Here is a 26,887-nt window from a genome sequence, read left to right as displayed (position 1 = left end):
GCGGCGGGGGGGACCACAGGGGGGGGGGGCCCGGGTAGGGCAAAAAAAAAAAAAAAAAAAAAAAAAAAAAAAAAAAAAAAAAAGTCACCTGTTGAGAATTGGAGCATTGGAGAGCACAGGTGCAGGGAACTGGTCTGTAGGCTACCAGGGAAGGGTGTATGACCAGGGGGGCAGCCACAGCAGTGATGAGGACTGGCTGGACCACAGTCTGCTTTTCATGTGGAGTCAGCAGAATTTCATACGGATTGATATAGTATGTGAGAGAATAGATGAGTGAAAATGACTGGAGATTTTGACTTGAGTAACTGTAAGGACAGAATAGCACCAAGTGAATGGGAAAGATTATAAGTGGATCCGTTTTGAGGGTAACATTAGCAGTTAAAGCTGGATGTGTGGACTTGATTCTAGAGTTTGATTTAAAAATTGGGTTGGAGAATAAATTTGGGAATTCTAAGCATATAGGTAGAATGTAAATCCATGCAGCTAGAAGAGATCACTAAGGAAGTGAGTGCAGAGAGAAGAGGAGGGACCAGGGTGTGGTCAAGTGAGTGGGTAGATGGTGGCACAGGGAGAGAAGCCCTGGGCTCTCTAGCATTAGGAAGAAAAGGAAGAATTGGAAGGAGTAGCAAAGAAGATAAGCCGGTTGGGCAGGAGAAAAGCAGGAGAGTGTGTGTCAAAAGCAGTGATGGGTCTGGGATTTTGCCCACAGTTTTCATGGACGCTGGAAGAAGACACGAATCTCATGAGTCAAAGACAAAGGACAGTTGACTGCTCACAACTAGGGCCGGCTACATGATTTGTGGGGCCCAGTGCAAAAAGCAGGAACACAAATGCATAAAGGATATGTGGTGCGCACGCACGCGCACACACACACACACACACACACACACACACACACACACACACACTGGAATACTACTCAGCCATAAACAAGAATGAAATTTTGCCATTTGTAGTGACATGGATGGACTTGGAAGGTATTATGCTTAGTGAAATAAATCAGATAGAGAAAAGCAAATACTGTATGATATCACTTACATGTGAAATCTAAAAAATACAACAATTTAGTCAATATATGTAAAAGCAGCAGACTCACAGATATAGAGAATAAACTAGTGTTTACCCTTTGGGAGAAGGAAGTAGGAAGGGGCAAGATAAGGGTAGGGGAGTAAGAGGTACACACTATTATGTATAAAATAAGCAACAAGAATATATTGTACAACACAGGGAATATAGCCAATATTTTATAATAACTGCAAATGGAATATAACCTTTAAAAATTGTGAATCACTATGTTATACACTTGAAACATATAATATTATAAATCAACTATACCTCAATTTTAAAAAAGTTTAAAAAAAGCAGGAACAAAGTGTCATGCGTCTCCTATCTAAAGGGTAGCACTTGGTTTCTCCCTCCTTGGGCACTATACTTGATTAATTGTATGAAACCCTACATTATGGTTTCTTTCCGGCTACCCAGGCTATGATTATAATATCCCAGAGGATAGGATTGCTTCATGTAATTCCTTGCAGTGATGCCCTTCCAAATATTTCTGTTGAAATTAATAATAATTAAAAAAAACCTATCAAGCCAATATTTTTCAGTTATATGAAGTATGATGTTGTTAATATTGTGATTTGTCTAATAGCAATAACCTAACAAGTTCTGGGTAGAAACCAGAAATACACATCATCTCAGAAATGAATGGACTTGCTATCTTAAAATAGCATGTCTTCTTAGAAACTGAAAGTACTTTAAAATGTGTGGCATCACTAGTCCACATGACTTGTCTTTGAGGAGGGGAAATCCAGTGTTAAATCTTGACATAGAGGTACATGTATAAGATCAAAGTGCATTTGAATACCCACAGTTTAAGCTTATAGGAGGGGTTCTTGGTTTAAAATGGAAATATTCATCCTCTATTTTATGATAAATAGATACCCTTCTTTCTGTTGAAACTTTTTTTTTTTGCCTTATTGCTCTCTTGAAGGGATTCAGAGTGACAGTTCAGCAAGTCTAATAATGAGAACTCTATAAGCCATGTAACCCAAGAGATGACCATGACTATTTTAGGATTAGAATTCTTAACCTCATGGTCATCGTAGGCACTGTGCTCAAGCAAGGGAAGAGCACAGAGGCTTGAGAAATGCCACACAACCAGAACGTGGACAAATCACTCACATCTCCAGGTGTAATATTCTCCCAGTTTGAGTATCTTTCAAATATAAAGGTATTGAAGGCAGCTTGCACAAGCAGTATGGCTGTTTCTCACATCCAGTTCTTGGAGCACCTTTGCATAAATGACATATTTGAGTCATTGCATCCTCCTTGGAAACCTATTAATCAAAGATAGTTGCTGGAAAATAAAGCTATGTATCTGATTATGCACACACACACATGTTGCAGACTATATATATATATATGTAAAAATATGTATATATATATTATATATATATATTTTTTATATATGTGTATAATTTCCTGAACAGTTTGGTGTCTTTAATGAATGTTATTCAGATAAATACTCATTTAAAATAAAGCAGAATATGAAATGACTCCTCCCCAGTTTATAATACATTCCAAAAGCGCATTCATACAATGTTTGTGCTGAGTTCGAACATCTGTTCCCATATGGAGTGTGAGACATTTGGTCATCTTGTATATTCTTCTATTTATTCTTCTATTTAACCCATAATATACCTGAGGTCTGGTGTTGGACTCAGCCTACTCCAGACACCATAGGTAAGCGTTCTTCTGAGGTGCAGCTTTGGGAGTCCAGGAGCTCATCTCTAATCCACTGTCCGGGGGACATTAGTGGAAATACTGCCCACCCTCCTACTGCTGCTGCTGACTCATGATCCAGTTCTAAATGTGGAAGGTATTTAGGAAATAGCGTCAACAGAACTCAGTGACTGAAGGAATGCTGGATTTCAGATGTGAAAGAAAGAAGAGGCTGGTGTATAGCCTATTTTTGGTTTGGTTCAGAAAATGGGTAGATGCTAGCAGAGAATGGGGAACAGATTTGGGGTAGAAAGATAATGAGTTAATTTTAGACACATTGAACTTGGTTTACATGTAGGGCATCTGGATGGAAAGATTCAGAAGGCGCTGGATCCATACATGGACATCTCAGGAAAGTGAAATAGGCCAGAGACACTGATGGAGGAACAAAACCTGGAGGCTGGAGTTAAGAATAGGAGATGCTTCTTGCTCCTGGTTCCTTGATTCTCAGTTTGGGAGAATCAATTTTACAGTTAAAGGGGGCTGTGCAGGGGCACTTAGTGAAATGTTCTTTGTATACAGAGGGGTCAATTGATTATAAAATGGGGAGGGGTAGGTGGGAGGTAAGCCCTGGAGCACCTGAAGGTCAGATTAGCCACAGCAGATCAGGCCTGACAGGGTGACTGGTTTGGTATTTTTATTAGTGCTGTAGCTGTTTTGCAAATTTGTGTTTAATTTAAATTTGTAATTTCAACATATTTCACATCAGAAAAAATGTTTTGTGGAAAATCTAGTAACCTGATACATTTCAGGAAACAATATTGCATCTTTTGCATTTGGATACTGAGTAGAAGATGGAACTTGGGATTTTAGAAGCAAAGAGTGAGGCCTGCTTCAGGTGGTGCTGAGAATTCTACACCAAAGTATTAGGCTGAGTCTTTCTTTCTGGCATCTTGGGATAATAGAGAACAGTAGGGTTTTTTTTGTTTTTAGAGTTTGGCGTGTACTTGGCATGGAGCAATGGGCTGGGGGCCCACCTGATAAAGAGGATCCTTTTTCATCAGGTGCTGTGGGGCTTTTGGGAGGATGACTGGCGCTGCTCTAGGATGAGGGAAGAGAATGTATAATTTTCCAAATGCCTATTATGAGTCAAGCTCTATGTTAAGCTTTGTTAGCTCAATTAATTGTTAGAGCACTTTTGTAAAATGAGCATTTTTAGTTTCATTTATCCACATGAGGTTGCTGAGGCTCGGAGCGATTAGGTAACTTTTCCAGGTAAGGCACAGGGCAAGAAGCTGACCCGGTGGTCTAAAGTGTCCTGCTGCATCACCTCCTGCAAACTAGCCCCTGATGGAGATTTATTTAGCCAAGGACATCTCTCTTAAATTTTCCTGGTTCTCATTGGTTTAGGTTGAAGTCTCGATTTTTTCTGATACTACATAGTTTTTTGTCCTTTGAATGTAGGTCAGTATAATCATTTTGCATTTCAAACTTACTGGACTCCAGAGAAATACCTATGGTATGTTTTCATACGTGAAAAGAAAGACAAATTTTCAAAATAATTTATGTCCTATGCCAGTTTTTCAGATGGCTATAGAGGACTGGGGAACTTGTAACTATTTTCAGCAGCCCATCCAGATTTTATACAGAGGTGACTAGTTCATCTAAATATATTTAGCATTTAAGTGGATGAATAAAAATTACAGACCATGAGCCTTTCGGCAGGTATAATAGCTATATGAAGACCAGAAAGCCTTAGCAATCTTCCGTTGCATTTGCACACCAGCTTCCTCCCCTGCCAGCTACAGACTCAGTAGATATTCCTTAAATATACACTTCTTTTGCATTGTTGTACACTTCTTGGCTCCTCATGTGTGCCCTCTGTGATGCTAATCACTTCAGAGTGTGTGAAAGGCAGACTTCCCAGATGGGTAAATGGGCTTATAGTGAAAAGGTTCACCCACCTTTGCCCAGCCAACAGGAAGTAGACTTGAGATTTGGGCATGTTTGAGTGCAAAGTGCCTTCTCTTAATCACTTTAGTTTTACTTGATTTGATTTGATGAATACCCCACCAGAATGTGAGCTACTTAAAGGTACAAATGATATCCTCCTCATCTCTGGGTCCATAGCACCCAGCAAGGTTCTTGGCCTGTAGAAGATACTCAATGAAGGCTTGAGGCAGAGGGAGGGAGGAGGAGAGGGGATCAGAAGGAGGTGGTCCTGCTTTATTCTCATAGATCACCATGTTACCAAACTCAGGTTCGGATGCTCACCACTCAAAAGCCAATAATTGAGAGGCAAGTGTTGGTAGAAAGGAAAGTTAATCAGAAAAGCCAGCAATCTGGGGAGAAGGTGGACTCATGTTCTGAGACCAACTCCAAAGATTCTGCTCAGTCATGACAATTTTTAAAGGTTAAAAGGGGAAACAATCACAGTTTATCATTAAGTTAGGAGGTCAGATTCTTCATCATTTTTCCACTGTGTGCAGAGCTGCTGACTTCTCCTGATTTTCCTGTGGAAGCTGTCTTGCCCACGTGGACCGCCTGCAAATTTGCTAAGGGGGAAGCTGGGTGTAAAGAGTCAGTTATTCTTTAACTACTTAATTCTTCATTCTTACTCCATTTAATCCAGGAAAGTAATCAACAGATTAGGCAAGGCATTGTGTACCTTCAATAGAGCAAAATCAGGGGTTAGGTTAAATGTTACCTAGTGATCTCATTTTTATAATTAAGGCCTGAGGAAAACAGAAATGGGCAAACAGGAAAGGAGCAAAAGAGCTGCTTACACTTGTCAGACATCATTCCATTTCTATGGGATTAGGGACGAAGGTCTGTCTTCTGTAACTTCTTCATGCTGACATAGGGTGCTGTATTCTTAGAGTGGAGGATGTCGAGACACGGGTCTGTACAATCTCTTTACTGATAATTTTAGTTGCCTGCTTACATATATGGGCAGAACAAGCTATAATATTTTGATGCCCACAAAGATGTAGATTATTATGAGCAATAATGTTAATCCCATTCTCTTAAGGCCAGTTCTTGGAATTGTGCTAGCCATAGATTTAGTACTGCTCAAGATGGAGCAGCTTATGTCATGGCTACAGTCTGGTCATCACGCAGTTAGCTTGTTCCCTCTGGTGGCAGTTATAGTGTCTGTACAACAACTCAGGAATGTGCATCAGAAACTGAAGGATTCTGTGACTCTATTTTCCTGATCAGTAACTGCTTGAGCCTGCTCTTTTGTGACTCAGGGTGGCCTGGCAGATGTACGTTTTTCTACAGACAAAAGGCAGGGCGCTCGGAGGGGCCTTTGTTCTTGGTGCGGCAGGGCGGTGGCCTGCAGGGTTCTGCTGGGTTCCAACCACATGGATTCAACAAATGGAAACCTAGGTACCAGCGAAGTCTGTTGTGGGAGGGGAGATGGATACACTGTTGGATACTCATTTTTAGGCCATTAAAAGGAATGGATTAGGGTTTTCTAAATAAATCTTGTTAACAGAAGTGCTAAGATTCCCTCAGCCTAATTTTAGTTGCAGAATGCCTGCAAAGGAAGCCTCCACCATCCAGGGCTTATATAAGCTTCTCAAAATAATTTTTTGTCCTCCCTGACCTGAGAACAACTTACCTGTGAGTTTTTGTCTCCTAAACTTGCTGAACCAGAAGCAAATGCAGGTGTCCTGTGGCTTTCACAGCTGCAGTTAAATATTTAAATTTGGCTTGGAGATTGCATTTCTTTCTCAGGGTTAGTAAATTTTTTCATTTCCTGTGCTGAGGAAATCTAGTCAATTACCTAATTGCAGAATAATGAGCAGTGTTTCCACTTTCGAATATGTATTCTTTTCATTTTAATGTATTCTTTTCATTTTAATGCGATAAATACCAACAAATTTCCACAAGCAGGAAGAAACGTTATTGTTTATCTCTTATTGAAATTTATTTGAGCTGCTTGAGTTATACACCTAAAGGTTTTATTTTGTTGTTATTTGTTGTTACCACTGCTGTTCGTATATTCTCAGGAGATTTTAAAAGGACAGTCACCTATACATAAATGCTTGGCCCCCTGAATGCCTCATATTCAAGAATGCCTGTTCCCAGCCCCCTCAGACTTCCTGCCTGCCCCTCGTCTCTCCCTGCCCCATCCTCGAGTACCTCAGCCCACTGGCTCCCAACCACGGGACCCTGGGCTGGGCTGGTGTCTTACCCAGAAACTGTGCCGTCTGACTTTTGCATGAAATGGAATTTTGTAATCTGGCATAAAACCTAGCAACCCTTGTGTCATGTTTTTTCAATGAGAAAATATGACACAAATTTTAAACAAATGACTTACAAGCGTATGGAACCCCACCTACTAGTATTTGCTGTCCCTTTGTGAAGGCACTGTAAAGACTTCAGGGACAGGCCTAACTGGACTTCAGGATTTCATGCTGTTTGATTTGATACATGCACGTAAACAGAGAGAGAGAGTGGAGAGGGCCCTGAGTTCATTTAATTATCAAAGAGCTTTACCATCCCTAAGAGAAGCCCCAGGAATAAATGGCCCTTTAATTGAATGCTTTTGTTTGTGAGATTCTTTTTAAGAAAGATTCTTTGTTTTGAATACAATTCCTGAATATTTCTTCATGCTGATTCCAAGTTCATCCTAAGCCTTTTATAATACAGAGAGAGAGAGAGAGAGAGAGAGAGAGAGAGAGAGAGAGAGAGAGAGAGAGAGAGAGGTGTTCCAGGCATTTTATCTTACCTAATGATTTTGATGAACTATCTTAGTTCAAACCAATTCTAACTGAATAACTCACGTTTTTGCATTATACCCCAGAAAGTCCCAGTTGTCAGTGGCCTGGAGAATTCTGGTGAAGATACACTTGCATTTTCCCTCTCACTGCCTGACCTCTCTCCAGTGAATCCCATCTCCTAGGAAATCAACACTTTTACTCAGGGCCTCCCACGTACCCGGTGCCAGCCCCATTCCATGGTTGGATCTGCACCTAAACTGGAAGCCGGGTGTTCTCAGGGTGCCCAGGGCTGTTGACACATCTGCTAACACAGTGGGTGTGAGTCAGTATTCGTGCACACACAACCAGTATGTCAATTAATTAATTTATAGGAGGGTATTTTATAAATGCTTGAAGTACTACAAATCTCAACCCTCACCCAAAGCACGGTCTTCTAAAATCAAATGATATCAGATTATAACCAAAGGAGCTTTGTGAGCTAGATTCTGCAGCAGTTGTGAAGAATGTGAGGGTGGTGTGCGGAGTGGAGGTTATGGGGGTCCCACCTGCAAAAGAGGAGATTCTGCTTCTCTGGGACACAGGGCCCTGTTACTGCAGCCCCACTGGCAGCTGCTGTTTCTGTAAACCCTGATCTCTGGGCTGGTACCTGCTCTTTCTTCTGCCAACATACTCTGTCTAGATTTGCTGATATGGCTGGGTGTGCCACAACCAAGAATCAGTGCATAGGGACCACTGTCTCTTCGTTGTGTGTGCGAATCTAAGTAAGCCCCTGGCACCAGAGAGGGACCTGCTGGTCCCCAGCACCCACTGCTCTCAATGCCCACTACCCCCTCCTGCCCGCTCCTCCTAGACCTCCACTTCCCCCTTGCCTCTCCTCCATACTCCCTGCTCCTCCCCACTGTCTCTCCTGGAGCTGCAGTCTCCCTGCAAAGGGTGGAGGTGGGGAAGGAGGGGACAAGCACGAGTTCCTCTCAACCTGGTGTCCCTTTCACCATGCCGTGGACCTGCAGACTCCTCCCTGTACCCAGGTGGATCAGCCACAGAGCAGAAAAGATGAAAGGGACACAGTAAGCTCAGCAAAGGCCCAGGAATGAAGATGCTCACCATCGCCATCAAACCAGTGCTGCCTGCTTCTAATCCCTAGGACCCTTGGAGCCCCCGAAAGCCCTTTCTTTGAGAAATGCCACTTCAGGGTCTCTGCCGTGTCCCCTTTCTTTCCCTCTCGAGTCTCCCTCAGCTGCACCATGTTTGGGGGTAACGCCCAAGGAAGACGGCAAGGAAGGCTCAAGATGGCCCTATGGGGCCACCGCCTTCTTTGCCTCTTCCTCCCCTTGTGCTATCCTGGGGCCCACTAGCACTGGGTGGTGTGGTGGCTGATTCTGTGAGCAGCACCCCGTCTGTCTCATCTTGGTGTCTAGTGCCCCAGCACAAGCTCCAGCAGCACAGGGCCTCTGCCTGGCTGTTATTTGAGAGGCTCCACCCCTCGCAGCCCTGTCTCATCTCTCTGCTGCTTTTCATACCAGCAGGTTTCCATGCAGACGGCACCTGAGTCCACCTCCAGTGCTAAGGTCAAAGACCAAAAGCTTACTTCCCCACCTCTACCTTATGTTCCCTGAGGAGTCCAGGATTCCTGCTTTCCACCCCTAGTCCACTGCCATCTAGATCTCGGTGGATTCCTGGAACTTTTACAGTCTCAAGGTCTCTTCTTTTTCTGAGGACTGACTCAAATCCAACCCTGGCAGGCTGTCCGATCCATACAGATTGCATCTCTTCATGGCTGTGTTCCTTGGTCCCCGCCACATCACTCCAAACCTGTAAACCAGCAATTTGTCTGGGACTCCTTGGAGGAAACAGACCTTCACAAGGCATCTGTCTACAGAGTAGCTGTGCTCAGTGTCTGCAAGGATGAGGGGCTTTGGTGGTGCCATATTTCTTATTACTCCCCTTCAAAAATACGTTACTGTACGTGGCTGCATCCTCCACTCTCAGGGGCATCTTTGCAGACCTCGCCCACCAGCCTGGTTTATTTGGCTGCATAAAACCTCGCCCTAGAGCTGTGAGGCTGAGACCTGCTCCAAGAGGGAGGCGGCCTCAACTTCAGACCCCACATCCCCCAGTTACTTGTGTTTAATGGGATGGGGGGTGGGGAGGCAAATTGTTTGAGCTCTCTAAATTTTTCTTTCTTCATTGATTGGGGATGGTAATGAGAACAGCAGTAATCTCTGCCTTGTATTTAAATAAGATGATATAGCATGAGGCCTGGCACTTGCTGCCAGCCCACGTTAGCTGCTGCTGGTAGTGTGTGCAATGCTTCTCAAAACCCCTCCCAGGATTCAGCGCCATGGGCCCCCAGTGGCACAGTCTCCCATTAGCTGCCCCCCAACTGCACAAGAGAGCAGAGGGGGCTTGTTCCTGTAGAGTCACCTTTCCTTCTTCTGCCTCTTCTTTCTCTGTGGGAGAATGAAGTGGGATACTGACTAGTGTCCCACTGATTTCATGATGCCCTTGCTTTCCAAGGCACAGCCCATGCAGCAGATTTGGGTTTAAGTACTACTACTTTTTCTCCTTCTGTTACCTAAGCTCTCCCCTACCACAGTCCACTCAAGTCACTCAGCAAACACCCAAGACCAAAACTGAGAGGTGCTGCTGATGCTGTGGAAAGCAGCAGAATCCAAAATCAGACCCTGATCCTGAGCTTGCAGACTGTGAATGACAACTGGGTTCCCAGGGCCAACTGACACACGGCAGTGCCTCCACCCTCATGGCAGCCCATGTGAATGCCAGCTGGAAGGGAGATGGGAGAGCAGTGCTAGACTTCACAACTCAGGCGTAGGATGAGAGCTTAGAAACCAGGAGAGAAAGATGAAACTCTTCTATTTCAATAAGAATGCAATTTGGAGGGTTATATTTAAATTGAAAATCCTTTAGCTGCTCCTGCTAATTTATCTGCATCTTGTTATGCCACCAAAACTTTGCATGTTTCAGTTAAAATGCATCACCTACATTAACTTAAGTTAATGGTAATGCAGGGGGGCATGATTTCGAACTTTACAGGCCATTTGCATCCCAAGGGTCTACATCAAGCCTACTATCTGTGGCTTCCTAACCAGCACTCCTTTCCTCTGTCCTCCCTCATCACCAATCAACAAGCTGTCCCACTCATTGAGGCCTTTGCTCATCATACGTCTTACCCATTGAACTCACCATTGCAAAACTGATCTTCCTCACCTACAGCTTTGTGTTTAAAACACAGTCTTATTACTATTCAGGTATGGCAAGGCCAACAGATCAGGAGACAGCTGCCATTGAAAAGAGAGTTTGTTACCCACAGACCCCAAGAGAAGGGGGCATGCCATGCCATGGTGGAGGGGATGCCTGGGGAAGCACTAGGGCAGGTCACAGAGAGTGACCCTTTATTGTAGCTTCCATGGAAAGAATGGGCATGGCCAGGCTGGGTAAGCAGGCTTAGGATCAGCTAGTTTGAATAATTAAAGTAGGCCCTGGGACCTAGTCTATCCTTAGTTGCCTGGTACCTGAACGTGGAATGAGGTACTGGCCTGGAGTGTGAGAACCTAATAAAGAAGGCAGTTAGGGGTATGAGCTCTGGGGTGGTTGGTTTGCATATGAAAAGTACAATCCAGCGCTTGGCAGAGTTGTTTGCTCTCTCTAGGAACTAGAGGGAGGGAAGGCAGTCCCTCCAGGGCCCAGAGATTAAAGCATGAGAAACCAGAAAATAAATGACATGTTCAATACACACGGTTATGTCACTTGCTACTTGGAAACCTTCAGTGTTCATTGGCTTTGGAGCTGGTGTTTGAGTGTTTCCACTTTATGGTCACTGCCACAGGGTCCTGCCTTGCCCACAACCCTTTACTTTCCTCCTCTTGCACACCAAGTTCCAGCAAAACTGCACTCCTTGGGGTTTCTCGTCAATTGAGTAAAAACAATGGTCTTTGTATGACTTTTCATGCCCCTACCTCGTGTCTAGCTGACCAAGGCCTATCTTCAATAACACCTGCTTTGTGAGAATCTTTAATTGGTGGTGGGGTTTTTTTGTGTGTAGGGGGTTTCACACAGTTAATACCAGGCACAGACCTCTGCCGTGTAGGTGACTAGGAAAAAATTCCCGTTTCTTCTCATCCACTCAAATGCTGCCTGTCCTTCAAGTTGCAGATAAAATGTCAATAGACTCCCCAGACCATTTGCATATTTTGCTTCCCTCTCTCTGATTTTTTATGGGCCCTATAGCTTAAAACTTCTTTTGTTTGTAGTTGTTTAGTACGTATTGGTCTTGTCACTTCCTTGTCTGTGACAGCACCTGAAGAGGAGCACAAGTGTACTTTGTCATTTTGGAGGCTCCTGTGCCCCAGCATTCTTGCAATCAGTAACAGATAGGTGTTATTGGGTTAGCAAGCTCTGAGAACCTCCCTGTGAGGCAGCAAGAAGAGTCTGCCTGTCTGGGATGGATTCTTTAGCTGATTTGTCATCCCGCCTCTCACTGCCTGAAAAGCAAGGGTGTTGCAGACATGCTCTGCTGGTGCGTGAGCTCAGGCGCTCCTGCCTGTAACAACAGTGATTTCTCCTTCCCTGGTTGGAGAGTTTACCGCCTCACCTTTGGATTTTCAGCTTGTATCCTTCCACGACAGGGTTTAGGATGTCCAGTGACCATGACCAGATTTTTAGACCTGATAGTTCTAGGCTTGAACAGTGATTGCCAAAAAGAATAGAAATTTAAAAATAGAATTTCCATGCTCAGCCTCTGATTTGTCTTTTTTCCCACTTTCTTACTGCACTAACTTCTCTGCAAAACAAAAACATGGGGTCATCTGCCTATTTTGCTTCTTATTTCGTTGGCAAGCCTGTGGGGCTGCATTGCCCCTGGGCCTCTCTTCCCACATCCGGTTTTAGTCCCATTTTCTCTAGATGTCATCCTCTAGAGGTGATGACATGTCCCAGTTCGTGTAGAAATGGCTGTGTAGTGTAGAATGGCAACCTAGAAGGAAAGGAAAATGTGATTCATGAGGTGTAGAGACCACCCGCCCCGACAGGCCATGGCGACTCCAACTGGTGTTTCTATTCCAGAGGTTTTCTATTTACAGCTGTGTGGAGGGCAGAAAGAGAGGAGGAGTCTAACTGCAGAGAATTCGTAGCCAGGCCTGGCCTGTGGTGGGCGGCTCAGGCCTAGGTTTGCCTGGTGGGAGGAGGAGGACCTAGGCCAGCGCACGGGTTCTCTGCCAGCACCCTGATTTTATGATGACTTTTGGGGGGCCTTTATTTCTAGGTTATCTCTTAAATGCCAATTTGTATAGTCTGCTTCTTACCTAAATAAAACAGAGAACTTATAGACATGATGTACACCTATTAAAACTGGTATTTGTGTTTACAAGAAAGCAACCACTGCTTCCTAACTCTATCTGAAAATAACATCCATTTCTCCTGGATTCCAACCTGAATTGGGCCAGTTGTGGAGGAAACAGGCCTGCGGCTGAGCACAAGCTCATTTTTTTCTTTTCTTTTTTTTTTCCCCAGGATTACACCTTGACCATGTATTTTCAACAATACTGGAGAGATAAAAGGCTCGCCTATTCTGGGATCCCTCTCAACCTCACGCTGGACAATCGAGTGGCTGACCAGCTCTGGGTGCCTGACACATATTTCTTAAATGACAAAAAGTCATTTGTGCATGGAGTGACAGTGAAGAACCGCATGATCCGCCTCCACCCAGACGGGACAGTGCTCTACGGGCTCAGGTCTGTCTGCCCTGGCTGGGCTCATGGTTGCATGGTGCACTGGCCTTGAGTTTTCACTGGAGGTGATTACAGTAAGTGAGGCCGTGTCCTCAGATTAAGTTAAGAGACACCCATGAAACACTTGGAGCTCTGCAGAAAAAAAAAATCTTATAAATCTAAGATTTGGGGCATTACTGTTACTATAAATAGACATCAAACAAGTGAAAAACAGCCTCCTCGGATTGAGTTGATATAATTGGGCTGCCGTATCTAAGAACACAGATTCTCTTGGGGTGGATTTCCCATATCATAGCCACAAAGGCCTGTAATTAATATCACCCTGGTACTTCAGAGGCTTTCAGTGAAGTTTCCCAAAGCCATTTGCAGAGTTGAAAAAAATGTCTAATTATGCCGACATACAGTATAGTCTCCATGGAGCTTTATGAGGTGGTGCCACCAATATTTATGGGAATGAGTAAATGTGAGGCTTCCTGGTGAGAATCATCTCTCACCAGGTCTCATAATGAAGGCACATGAATTGGGAAACCAGACTGCTGTCTGGAACCCTAAGGAGGCCCTGGGCTTCCCTGGTTACACTGGAAACCACTAGGCCTTCCCATGATGCTCCACCACTGCTGGTGGTTAGTGATTTTGACTTTCACTGAACGACAGCCTTAGCAATCTTTGTCTCTTGTGTTGATTTAGCACTGGTTTTTGTTTTGTTTTGTTTTGTTTTAGAGTAAGTATGTCTGTGTCTTTCTCTATCTCCTGGCCTGAAAGTGCCCAGAGGCCTTCCAGGAGGGGCTCACAGTCTGGAGTGGGGCACAGGTGGATATCTTGGAGAAAAGGTTTATCTCAAAATGTTGTGAATCTTTAACTGAGACTCCAACAATTCTAAAGAGTAATCATAACAATGTAAGCTTAAATACACACCACTGTGACTTTTAGTGCTTCAGGGAGAGTTAAGGGAATTATTTAACATTGCCTTAAGTGGAAAATGTTAAGTGACTTCCTCAAAACAGCAGCATATAGAATGAGAGCTGGAATTTTAGCAAAAATCAGACTTTTTTAACTGTAAGAGAAAAAAAGTGCCACGTGTCAACTAAGCCATGGTGTTACTCTAAAAAAAAAGTCTAGATGATGTTTCCTTGGGATGTTTTCAGCATTTTGTATTTTTTCCTGGAAGTGAGAGATGTGGTTGAAAAGATCTGGAGTTCTGAGAAGTACAGAAATTGGTTGTTCAAAAGATTATCCAGGGCTTCCCTGGTGGCGCAATGGTTGAGGGTCCACCTGCCGATGCAGGGGACATGGGTTCGTGCCCCGGTCTGGGAGGATCCCACATGCCGCGGAGCGGCTGGGCCTGTGAGCCATGGCCGCTGAGCCTGCGCATGCGGAGCCTGTGCTCCGCAATAGGAGAGGCCACAACAGTGAGAGGCCCGCGTACCACAAAAAAAAAAAAAAAAAAAGATTATCCAGAGACCATGTGAGCATAAAATGAGGAGTCATGTCCTTCATTTACCTACCCACCCCAAAAAAAGTGAATAGAAATGTGTGTATGTTTGTGTGTGTGTGTGCATGTGCATAGTGGGGGCAAAGGAAAAGGAAGCAAATAGCAATAAAAACTAGGCTAGGCCTTCTTGGCTTTTTAAACAAAACTTGCTATTTGGGTTCTTTCCCTTTTTATCTTTGCATTCTTTATTTTCTCACCAGAGTTAGAGTATGTTAGTTTGTCTAAGACAAAGAGCTTTCATTCTGTTAGGATAGCATCTGAGTCCGCTTGGGCCACTGTAGCAAAAACCCACAGCAGACACTTATTTCTCACACTCTGGAGGCTGAGAGTCCAAGATCAAGGTGCTGGCAGACTTACTGTCCAGGGAGGGTCTGCGCCCTCATTCATGGCAAGTGCCTTCTCACTGTGTCTTCACATGGTGGAATCTCTGTGGTGTCTCTTTTACTAGAACACTAATTAATCCCATTCATGGGGTTCCACCCTCATGAGCTAAGCCCTCACCTCCCAATACCACCACATTTGGGTTCAAATATTCAAATATGAATTTGGGGAAGGACTTAAACATTTGGACCATAGCAGACAAAATGATACAATATGAATGAAAGAACTGAAATAAATTTCCAAACTCCACTTGAAAGTGTTGGATTTCACACCATAAAACAGGCAAGAATAAGAGAAACCAAGAGATTAAAACTGTATCTTTATAACTTAGCTAATACTCTGACTGTAAATTTTAATATAAAAGTTAAATAATAATGTAATAATAAGCTATGGGATACTTTTAATAATAAACTTTGTACAATAATCTAAAAAAGAATCTCTTTAATGAAATTTATATTCATTATACATCTTAGCCTCTTAAATCAGTAAATGAATTTCTAAATCAATAGCTGTTTTTATTCAAATGTAGTCTCAATATACCCCTTAGATCTTTATTTAGAACTTTTTTTTATTTTTTCTTTTTTCTTTTTTGGCTGCATGGGTCTTAGTTGTGGCATGCAGGATCTTTCACTGCGGCACAGGCTTCTGTCTAGTTGTGGAGTGCGGGTTTTCACTCTCTAGTTGTGGCGTGAGGGCTCCATGGCATGTGGGCTCTGTAGTTGTGGTGTGCAGCCTCCAGAGCGCATGGGCTCTGTAGCTTGTGGCATGCGGGTTCTCAAGTTGAGGCACTCAGGTTCAGTAGTTGTAGTATGCGGGCTTAATTGCCCCACAGTGTGTGGGATCTTAGTTCCCTGACCAGGGATCGTACCCACGTCCCCTGCATTGGAAGGCGGATTCTTTACCACTGGACCACCAGGGACGTCCCAAGAACCTCATATTTTTTAAACCATTCTTCCATCTGGACTTGGACAAGCTGTCAAAAAGGAAATCTAAATAACAGAGCATATTCCACATGTGCTTATCAGCTACACTGTGCCATCTGAATTCCTTTTGACATTAGCTATTCTAGAAATTTCTGCCTTCAGATTCAAAAAAAACCACACATAGCTATAGAGATTAATTTGAATTTGAAGTAATTTGAATTTTTGGACAAAAAGCACATTAGTGCTTCAAAATACTGGTAGTTTTATTAAATTCATATAAATACATATTCTATGTCATTCTGTGTGAACTGAAGTACCATTTATATATATTCCACAAGATACACACACGCACACTATATGTATTGTGTTTTTTGATAACAAAGTATGAGTGCCACCCTCCACCCTCCCCTTGGCCCCAAACCCTACCTTTCCTCTGCTCTTGTTTTACTGTTGTACTTGCTGGATCATGTTGGTGACAGGGCAAGACAAGGATGGCCAGTGTTAGTAACCTCAGTGATACATTGTATCCTTTTGGTAAATAGGTACCAGGGCCTGGGCCTGGAGGGCGTCTGGTGTAGCTGAGAGCTTAAGTGTGTTAAACTCCCCAAGGAGGTTCATGGAGCACTGAGGTCGCTGTCAGTCTCCTGCTTGTAAGGTATTGCTCATGATGGCTAAACCCAACAGAGATTACTTTCCTACTGGCTGTATCTTTAAGATGCTAGTTGACCTGGCTGTGTCCTTGGGACCTTATGGTCGAATTATTCTCACCACTGGAGACTAGGATTGGCCTTCACCCCAAGTATCATGCAGTTGCCCACACTGGTAGGTCAGTCACCATTTAGCTCTTCTGGGCTCCTTTTTCCAGGAATGTCCAGCCATCTCAGTACAGGATCAATGGTTGGTTTTGCTTTATCAAGAGTAGATGAGGATCTCTGGCTGGGGATGAGCTCTCCATGATGTAGGTTTGTACATAATCTCAGGCTTATTCTGGGAAATCATTAATCCATTACTCTGATGACTCTGCAGAAGAGGTTGATGGCTGCTCACAAAGATGCTGGAGAGGGGTCATGTTCACGTAGTAATAAAAGGTTGTTTTAAACCACGAACTCTTTTTTCAATGATTCTTACAGCCCCTGAGTATGAAACTTGGGCTAACACTAGCTTGATGTTACCTGCTTGGGCTCGGCTGAATGAGACAGTGAACCAAGCTTCTTGTACAGGTCCAAGTCACCGTGTGGTATAAGAAAATGCTCTCAATAGAGCATATACACCATCTTGAAATAAAACGGGCTCTTTGAAAATTTCCTTTGGGCAGCCAAATCTTTTCAGGAACTAGGGAGATCTTGGCTGCCTAAGAGGCTCACAAGTCTTGGTCCTGTTCCCATGACAGCTTTTCTGTTTCCTTTGGTGCCAGGCTGAAATTTTCTGCTGTCTGTCCCTATTCTGTCTTCCCATCTTTCTTTTTCAAGTCAGCCAATCACCTGATATCATTGAATATCTTACCTGCACCACTAATGATACTCTGTAATGTGATCTTCAGGCCATGAATATTGTGTCTTCGGACCTTTTTTCTGATGCTAGGAATTGGTAATGGGTTCACAAAATAGTATTTGATTTGCTCCAAAAAGAACTTGGAAGTCTGAGGTTGAGTCATCTTCATCAAAACAACGTGCCTGAGAAGCTTACTGCAAAATTTGTTGGAAAATATCTTGTAAAATTCCCACTTGCTGTCAAAAATGACTTGAAATTGTTAAAGTTGCCATTCCCATACTTAAACGGTTGACGCAATATTAAAATGAAGCTAGAACTTCATTCAGAAGATTCAAATTAAGTCATCTAATTGGTCTGGCTGCCATCTTTTTCCAAAACTATTTTTAAGTTGGTTCTGGCCAAACACCTTTTTCCCCCAGAAAAGATGTAAGCTCACAGAATTAATAAGGCCCACATGATTTGAGTGTAGGTGTGTTTAACTCCCAAACTCTTGTTTTGTCACTGCCTCCCAATTATTTTCACGTAAGTAAAAAACATATTGATAAATTGTTTTCCAAAAGGATTATGCCAATGTTTACTCCCACAACAATATATTACATATTAGCTTCAGGGTTGTGACACCTGCTTTGGGTTTCATCATTTTTTAGGCTACTGTAAATAACCTATTTACTTCAACCCTTTTGAGGCTGGTGAAAATCACCTGTCTCACTTTAAATTCAGGCTCACAAAATCCTCTATTCTCCCCAGTCACGTTCATTCTTCCCATACTTTTAAGAGCTCTTTCACACCTTCAGTTCAGGCATCTCTCTTCACTCTCATTTGATGATATTACCTTATACTTTAATTGAAAACACAGTAACTTCTTCATTTTGCTGTTTACAAAGAGACCATTCCACATACTCATACTTTGCCTTTTCTCTCAAAGTGGAATGTGGGTCCCTGAGCATTTCAAGAGTCAGCTTCCCCTTGGTATCCTCTCTCTACTTGAGTATTTGGCTCCTGAAATTCTAACCCCTCTCTGTTTACCACTGTTCTCCTCTCTCACCATGCTTCTGGTATGCATACCTTCCTTCTGCGCTTCAGAAATAGTTAAGGATGTCTCTGTTTTAGAGCCTTTGCACATGCTTTTTGCTGGATGCAATACTTTGTTTCTAGATATTCATGTTTTTAGCATCACAGTGTAATTATGTAATTGAAGACAGTTCACCTGGTCCTGCTCTGATCACCTATTCCCTTTTTATTACACCTTCTTGTTTTATTTTTGTCATAGCACTTATCCAGATCTGACATGATCTTGTCATTTTATTGCATTTCTTAATTTATTGACTCTGTTCCCATCCATGATGGTGGGGAGGCCACCATCAGAATATAAATTCTTTGAGAAAAGAACCTGTTTCTTGTTTATTATTACCTCCCCCAAATCTAGAGTAGTGCTGGCTAGAAAACAAGGAAAAAGTATTGTATCAGGATTAAGTTTAAATTCCAATTCTTATTTCTATAGTGCTTTATTTTCATATTTTCTATTTAGATTCTTAATCCATCAGAATTTATCTTGGTGTACAATGTAAGGTAGCTGTCCAGTGTTTTTCTTGTCAGATGGTTAGCTGTTTATTCCAATACATAAGTTTATTCTTCCATATGAGCTTTAGAAACATTTGTTTTATCAAATTCCTAAAAATATAATGTAAGATGTTGGTTGGAGTTTTGCTCAAAAATATGACTTAAGAGAAGAACAAATGCTCTATGATAGTCAGTCTTTCCTACATAACCGTGACACATCTGCATTCATGCATGCTTTCAGTCGGCTTTTAGTAAAGTTTCTTCATAGACAACCGCTCATATCTTGATAAGGTTATTCCTGTCTTTTATGAGTGTGGTACCATTAGGAATGGGATATTTTTACATTATCTTTCTAGCTCTCATTGATACGTGGGGAATCTATTGATCTATTTGTTTATGGCTGTCTTTGCTTATGCATTTGTCCACTATCATATCCAGCCAGGCTATTCTCTTACTATGTCTAATAATTTAGTTAATACTCTTGAGGATTTTAGTCTTACAATCATATTGCTTATAATGATGATTTTTTATCTTCATTTTTATTGGTTTTATTCATATTTCTTTTTTCTGTTTTATTGCAATGGTTTCAACTTACAGGAAATGAAAAACAGTAGGGATACCAGTGTACAGCATCCCCTAGTTCTTCATTATAGTAAGAGTGCTTCTTGTGCCCCACCATGAAGGATGATTTGCACTCTTAGTTTTATGTAGTTGTGACTCATTCTTTTACTTCCTTTAAATATATACATACATACATACTATCATTTTCTGGGAACTGTGGCATGAGTTGAATAACAGATATCATCAATTTATGGAGTTTATATTCAGAAACTACTTATAAATCAGATGACTGACCCTAGACGGCTTTTTTACATATCAGAAATAGAAATAGATTTTGTTGATTCAACCTCTCTTTATACATTCATTTTCCTTTTTTAACCTGTAACTATGATGTATTAACTTCCTACTGTAATCTATCCTTGAATTCCTGAGATAAATCCTATTTTATCATGGTGGGCAATACTCTTAAGAAATTATTAAGTTTGCTCATGGTTAATTTATAATTGTTCTTTTAAAAATCTGTCGACAACCGGTTTATTGGAAATCAACATACCTTGTGATCTAGTCAATGCAATCTTATTTGTCCCCCACTATCCCCCTAAACCCTATTAAGTGAGGTATGAAATTTCTTTGCCTTGGGTAAAAATTTGGGCAGATTTCATGGTTTTCTGCCAGTGTTTTAATAGTAGTATTTTTCCATTTTTATGTTACACAGGAATTCTCAGTTCAACGTCTAATATTAAATGCAGATACAGAATCAATATTTCCCCTTCCACAGGCCAGCCCTATTTCAGGCTGGAAGCTCATCGTGGCAAAGGAAGTGTAGCTGACTTCTCAACTTTTGTGCTTCTGCTTCTCCTCTATCCCCTCCCAATCCATCTTGATGGCCTACATATGATCTCCTCTGGTTTTGAAGGTTTATTTTGGGGGGTGGAGGGAAAATAAGTAAGAAAAGTGTTACTTGAACTGTACCATTTCCTGGTGGCTTCATGCTCTCTGGACCTCAAAGACATGCAGAATTGGCTCTTCTCAGAGCTTCCACCATCAAGCAGCTCTCTCCAGGTGGCCCCTTGACCGGCACTGGGGATGGGAAGAGTGGGAGAGTAGGATATGTTTCTCCATGGAGTCCCTTGGAACAATTTCCTTAGCTCTAGGACTCCATCCTTCATGGACACATTCCATCTCTCCACCCATCCATGCAGCCCTAGTGTAGAGGATCCAAGAAATCTGCAGATCCTCCATTTTCCCATGGAGCCCGTGTGTGATACACAGGAAATCTGCCTGCATTCCTAGTCTAACATCCAAGTCCTATTCAGTCTCCACTATGCCGCCACCTGCACACCAGGTGTGAAGCATCTACCATTCCTCCTAGAGACCCAGCTGAAAAATGTTAATCTCCCTTAGTGATGGCTAGAAACTCTACTAAGAATCTATCCTGAAGTTAGTTCCCTCTCTCTCATTACTCTGACTTGAATTAACATTCACAACTTGGCTGAAGATTCCAAGAACCATGAACCAATTCAATGAAATTCACTAGTAAATTATCCAATGGTGAGGTGGTAATGTAGGGCCCTTTTACACAATTGTGGTATATATCATATAGATTCTATTAAATATATTAATAGATTATATCTATCTTTAAATCTCTCTGCGTTTTGACATAATATGAATCAAGAAGATTTCTCTTGATCTTTTTTGTGTGTTTTTGTATATTCTGTAATAGATTATATCGTATGGTAAATATCTGTTCCTAGAATGAGTTGATATTCCTGTAAGTATTTTAAAAATTTACATATAGACATATACAGTTGACCCTTGAACAATGTGGGGGGTTAGGGGCACTGACCTTCCACAAGTCAAAAATCCACATATAACTTTACAGTCGTCCCTCCATATCCTTGGTTCAGCATCTGTGAATTTAACCAACTGTGCATCGTGCAGTACTATAGTATGTATTTATTGAAAAAAATCCACATGTAAGTGGACCTGTATGTTTCAAACCCATATTGTTCAAGGGTCAACTGTACTATACATAAAATGTTTTTTATAGATGCACGGGACTTTGAATAGGCTCTTGAATGACATTTTCCACTCTGGCACACATGGCTTTAATTTCTGCTACACTTACAGGTCTCTCTAGATTTTCTTCTTATATCAATCTTGAAAATTCATGTTTTTCAGGAAAACATCCTTTTTATCTAGACATTCTAATTCATTAGCATGCATGTATGCATTGCCTTCTAGAATACATTATTACATTCCCTTCTTCATTTATAATTCTGTTCAGTAGCATCAAGAAATACTTATCTATTATATATATATATTTTAAAGAGCTATCCTTTAATTTTATATCATAATTCTGTTAATTAATTTCTGCCTTATCTTCATAAACATCCTCCTCTTGCTTTTAAAGCTCTCTATTGGGGAGTGATGTCAGAAAAATGGCAGACTAAGAAGCTCCAAGCTCTTATTTCCCCACAGAAACATCAAAAAACAAGCAGAAGGTGTCTGAACCACTTTGTAGGAGCTCTAGAAAATATTCCAAGGCTTATAGCAGCCAACCAAATGCCAAATAAAGAAAAATCTATATTCGAAACAGTAGGAAAGTTTTGTGGCATTTTCCCCTGCCATTTCCCCATCCCCTCCCTGGTGCAGGGGCAGTTTTTATCTTGAGCAAGTGGCAGCTCAGTTACCAGTTCTCTGGCACTGGAGGAAGCAGAACAGACCTTATTTATGAAGCATTATATACATTTGTTCTAAACTGTCTGGAGAATACCTGAAGGACTGAAGAAAGATGCTCATCTCTATTTTGCATAACTCAGAAAGCAGACAGGAAAAGAGGCAGGTACTACTCATAAAGACTTCAACATGTCTACAGATCCACAGATATCTAAGGCAAGAGATTCTGAGTGGAAATATACAATAGACCATCTGAGGCCCAAAAGAGAAGCTAGGATGAGACTCTTTGGAAAATTAGGTCATTCAAAAAGCAGCCATGCAGAGTCAGGATCAAAATGGCCAAGGAGTAGGAAGCAGAATTCACCTCCCTCCACAGAAACATTGCAAATACATCTACAAGTGGAACGATTCACACAGAACAGCTACTGAGGGCCAACAGAAGACCTCAGACATCGAAAATAACACAAAAACCTCCATGTAACTGGGTAAGACAAAAGGAAAAGAAAAAGAAGGAATCAGGATGGGGCCTGCACCCTGGGGAGGGAGCTGTGAAGGAGGAAAGGTTACTGCACCTTGGGAAGGCTCCTCACCAATGGAGAAATTAGACTGGAAAGGGGGAGTTTCAGAGCCTAAGAGGGGGAGAGCAGCAACTGGTTTGTGAAAGGCAAAACAGAGAATAAACTGCACAGAGGGTCGGCACTGCCACCCTGCACTCTCCAACCTGAGATACTCCTCTGTCACTGAGGTTGGGCATTGGGTGCTGAAGCTCAGACTCCTAAGCTCAGTCCCAGAGAGAGGACCAGGGTTAGGTGCAGAAACAGCCTGAAGAGGTCGGGCCATGGCAACTGAGGGTGTACTAGAAAGAAGCCTGGGGCTGCCAGAGAGGCAAGGAACCATTGTTGGGAGGCACACAAGGAGAAGGGAAGGCCCACCATAAGAACTTCTTTCCCTATGAGCACTCTCAGGCAACAGGAAACCGCCTACAGGAGCTCGGGAGGCAGGCACAAGTCGCTGCCGCCATCTTGGGCTACAGAGGCGGGCACTGGCTGACTCTTCCAGGCCCACAGGCAGATGCCAGGCCCTGCCCCTGCTGACCTGGAAGGGCACTGACAGCTCCCGATGCTAGGAATTCCACCAGCGGGTCACAGGACCCACCCTTTCTGACCTGGATGTGCACAGACAGCTTCTCCCACTAAGGAATACTGCCAGTGAGTCTTAGGACCTGCCCCCGCTGACCTGGAAGGGCGCAGACAGGTCTAGCCACTAGGAATTCTGCCAGCAAGCCCCAGGACCTGCCCACACTGTCCTGGGAGGGCATGAATATCTTCCACAACTAGGAAATCCATCAGTGGGTGCAAGGACCTGCCCCATTGTGCTGGGAGTGCACAGAAACCTCTCACTACTAGGAAATCTGCCAGTGGATGCAGGGACCCACCCTGCTGTCCTGGGAGGGTGCAGATAGCTCTCCCCACTAGTAAATATGCCCAGAAGAGGGACAGAAACCACAGCTGAGCCCCAGAGGCTGTGTAACTAATGAAGAAGAGCTGAAATCTCTCCTCTCGGCTGTGTGAACTGTGGAGGTACACTTCCACTGACATCTTCCTAAATTCAGTGCCTGCAAAACATCCGAAGGACAACAAATGCTCTTACAGCTGGGACCGGTCCTGATTTAGCAGCTGTGGGCTCTGTGGGCACGTACACACGGCAGTTGGGCCAGAGCAGAGTCTGAGCTGCCTCCATTGTTCCCACAGAGGTTCCAGGTGCATGATTACTGCAGTCCTGGGACCTGACCTCAGTGGACCTGTGCTGGTGGTCAGGTGAAAACAATTACTGAGAGTCACCAGGGCCAATTGCTGGTATACCCACAGTTAAGGTGGGACCAAGAGCAGTGCCAGCAGCACTATACTTTGTGAGCCCACACAACGAGCAAAAGGGGACACAACAGAGCACATTCACAGGTGAACAGCTCCAGAGGAGGAATACACAGTAGATTCTCTCCCAGGGGGAGTGCTCCAATCCTGCCTACCTCACAATGCAGATCAGAATCAAAGCTAAGAAACAGATCTGGGGGCATCTACCCAACAGCTAGGGAGCAGACTCTGCCCCGAGAGGTCAGTGACAACCACAGGGAAAAGGGGAAGCCCCGCTCAATACCCAGGGCAGGCTGTGATTACAACACAAATCAAACCCCTATCAAGGAGATAACGGCACAAGCCTCTGGACCAACCTCACCCGCCAGGGGCAAGACACCAGAAGCAAGAGGAACTACAATCCTGCAGCCCACAGAAAAGAGTCCACAACACATTTTTAACAAAATGAGATGACAAAGAAATATGTCACAGATGAAGAAGCAAGATAAAAACCTAGAAGACCAACTAAATTAAGAGGAGATAAGAAATCTATCTGAAAAAGAATTCAGAGTAATTATAATAAAGATAATCCAAGAACTTGGAAAAAGAATGGAGGTACAGATTGAGAAGATACAAGAAAAGTTTAACAAAGACCTAGAAGAGCTAAAGAACAAAAAAACAGAGATGAACAAGATGATAACTGAAATGAAAAATACACTGGAAGGAATCAATAGCAGAATAATGGAGGCAGAAGAACAAATAAGTGACCTGGAAGACAGAATGGTGGAAATCTCTGCCATGGAACAGAATAAAGAAAAAAAAAATGAAAAGAAATGAGGACAGTCTCAGAGACCTCTGGGACAACCTCTGGCACAACAACATTCGAATTATAGGGGTCCCAGAAGAAGAAGAGAAAGAGAAATGGCCTGAGAAAATATTTTAAGATATTATAGTTGAAAACTTCCCTAACATGGGAAAGGAAATAGTCAAGCAAGTCCAGGAAGTGCAGACAATCCCATACAGGATAAACCCAAGGAGGAACACACCAAGACACATATTAATCAAACTAACAAAAATAAAATACAAAGAAAAAATATTAAAAGCAAGAAGGGAAAAGCAACAAATAACATACAAGGGAATCCCCATAAGGTTATCAGCTGATTTTTCAGCAGGAACTCTGCAGGCCAGAAGGTAGTGGCAAGATATATTTAAAGTGATGAAAGGGAAAAACCTATACACTACCCAGCAAGGCTCTCAATCAGATTCAATGGAGAAATCAAAAGCTTTACAGACAAGCAAAAGCTAAGAGAATTCAGCACCACCAAACCAGCTTTATGACAAATCCTAAAGGAAATTCTCTAGGCAAAAAACACAAGTGAAGAGAACAAAAGATGAAGGAAAGAAAAAAGACCTACAAAAACAAACCCAAAACAATTAAGAAAATGGCAGTAGGAACATACATATTGATAATTACCTTAAACTTAAATGGATTAAATGCTACAACCAAAAGACGTAGACTGGCTGAATGGATACAAATACAAGACCCGTGTATATGCTGTCTACAAGAGACCGACTTCAGACCTATGGCTACATACAGACTGAAAGTGAGGGGATAGAGAAAGATATTCCATGCAAATGGAAATCAAAAGAAAGCTGGAGTAGCAATACTCATATCAGACAAAATAGACTTTAAAATAAAGACTGTTACAAGAGACAAGGAAGGACACTACATAATTATCAAGGGATCCATCCCAGAAGAAGATGTAACAATTGTAAATATATACGCACCCAACTTAGGTGCACCTCAATATATAAGGCAAATGCGAACAGCCATAAAAGTGGAAATCGACAGTAACACAATAATAGTAGGGGACTTTAACACCCCACTTACACCAATGAACAGAAAATTAATAAGGGGGGGGCGGTGGTGTGATGAATTGGGAGATTGGGATTGACATATATACTCTAATATGTATAAAATGGATAACTAATAAGAACCTGCTGTATAAAAAAATAAATAAAATTAAATTAAAAAAATTAATAAGGAAACACAAACCTTAAATAAAACATTAAACCAGATAGACTTAATTGTTATTTATAGGACATTCCATCTGAAAGCAGCAGAATACACTTTCAAGTGCACATGGAACATTCTCCAGGTTAGATCAAATCTTAGGTCACAAATTAAGCCTTAGTAAATTTAAGAAAACTGAAATCACATCAAACATCTTTTCAGACCACAGCCTATGAAATTAGAAATCAAATACAGGAAAAAAAATGGGAAAAACAGAAACACATGGAGGCTAAACAATATCCTACTAAATAATCAAGAGATCACTGGAGAAATCAAAGAGGAAATTTAAAAATACCTAGAAACAAATGACAACTAAAACAGGACAACCCAAAATCTATGGGATGAAGCAAAAGCAGTTCTAAGAGGGAAGTTTATAACAATATAGTCTTACCTCAAGAAACAAGAAAAATCTCAAATAAACCTAACCTTACACCTAAAGCAACTAAAGAAAGAAGAACAAACAAAACACAAATTTAGTAGAAGGAAACAAATCGTAAAGATCAAAGCAGAAATAAATGAAATAGAGATGAAGAAAGCAACAGCAAATATCAGTGAAGCTAAAAGCTGGTTCTTAGAGAAGATAAACAAAATAGAAAAACTTTTAGCCAGACTCCTCAAGAAAAAAAGGGAAAAGACTCAAGTTAATAAAACTAGAAATGAAAAAGAAGAAGTTAC

General features: G+C 42.2%; 1 protein-coding gene across 1 annotated transcript in view; it reads left to right on the top strand.

Moving 5' to 3' along the window:
* GABRB3 (gamma-aminobutyric acid type A receptor subunit beta3) overlaps nt 1-26,887 on the top strand; it is a 218,848-nt gene that overhangs the window by 142,581 nt on the left and 49,380 nt on the right. Inside the window, exon 4 of the mRNA XM_024114931.1 lies at nt 12,984-13,204. Within this exon, the coding sequence (XP_023970699.1) occupies nt 12,984-13,204 (221 nt within the window). The remainder of the gene's footprint in view (nt 1-12,983; nt 13,205-26,887) is intronic.

Source organism: Physeter macrocephalus, chromosome 11, assembly GCF_002837175.3.
Source record: "Physeter macrocephalus isolate SW-GA chromosome 11, ASM283717v5, whole genome shotgun sequence".
In the NCBI taxonomy this organism is placed as follows: domain Eukaryota; kingdom Metazoa; phylum Chordata; class Mammalia; order Artiodactyla; family Physeteridae; genus Physeter; species Physeter macrocephalus.
The sequence above is the reverse complement of the archived record's forward strand: the minus strand, read 5'-3'. Positions and strand labels throughout refer to the sequence as shown.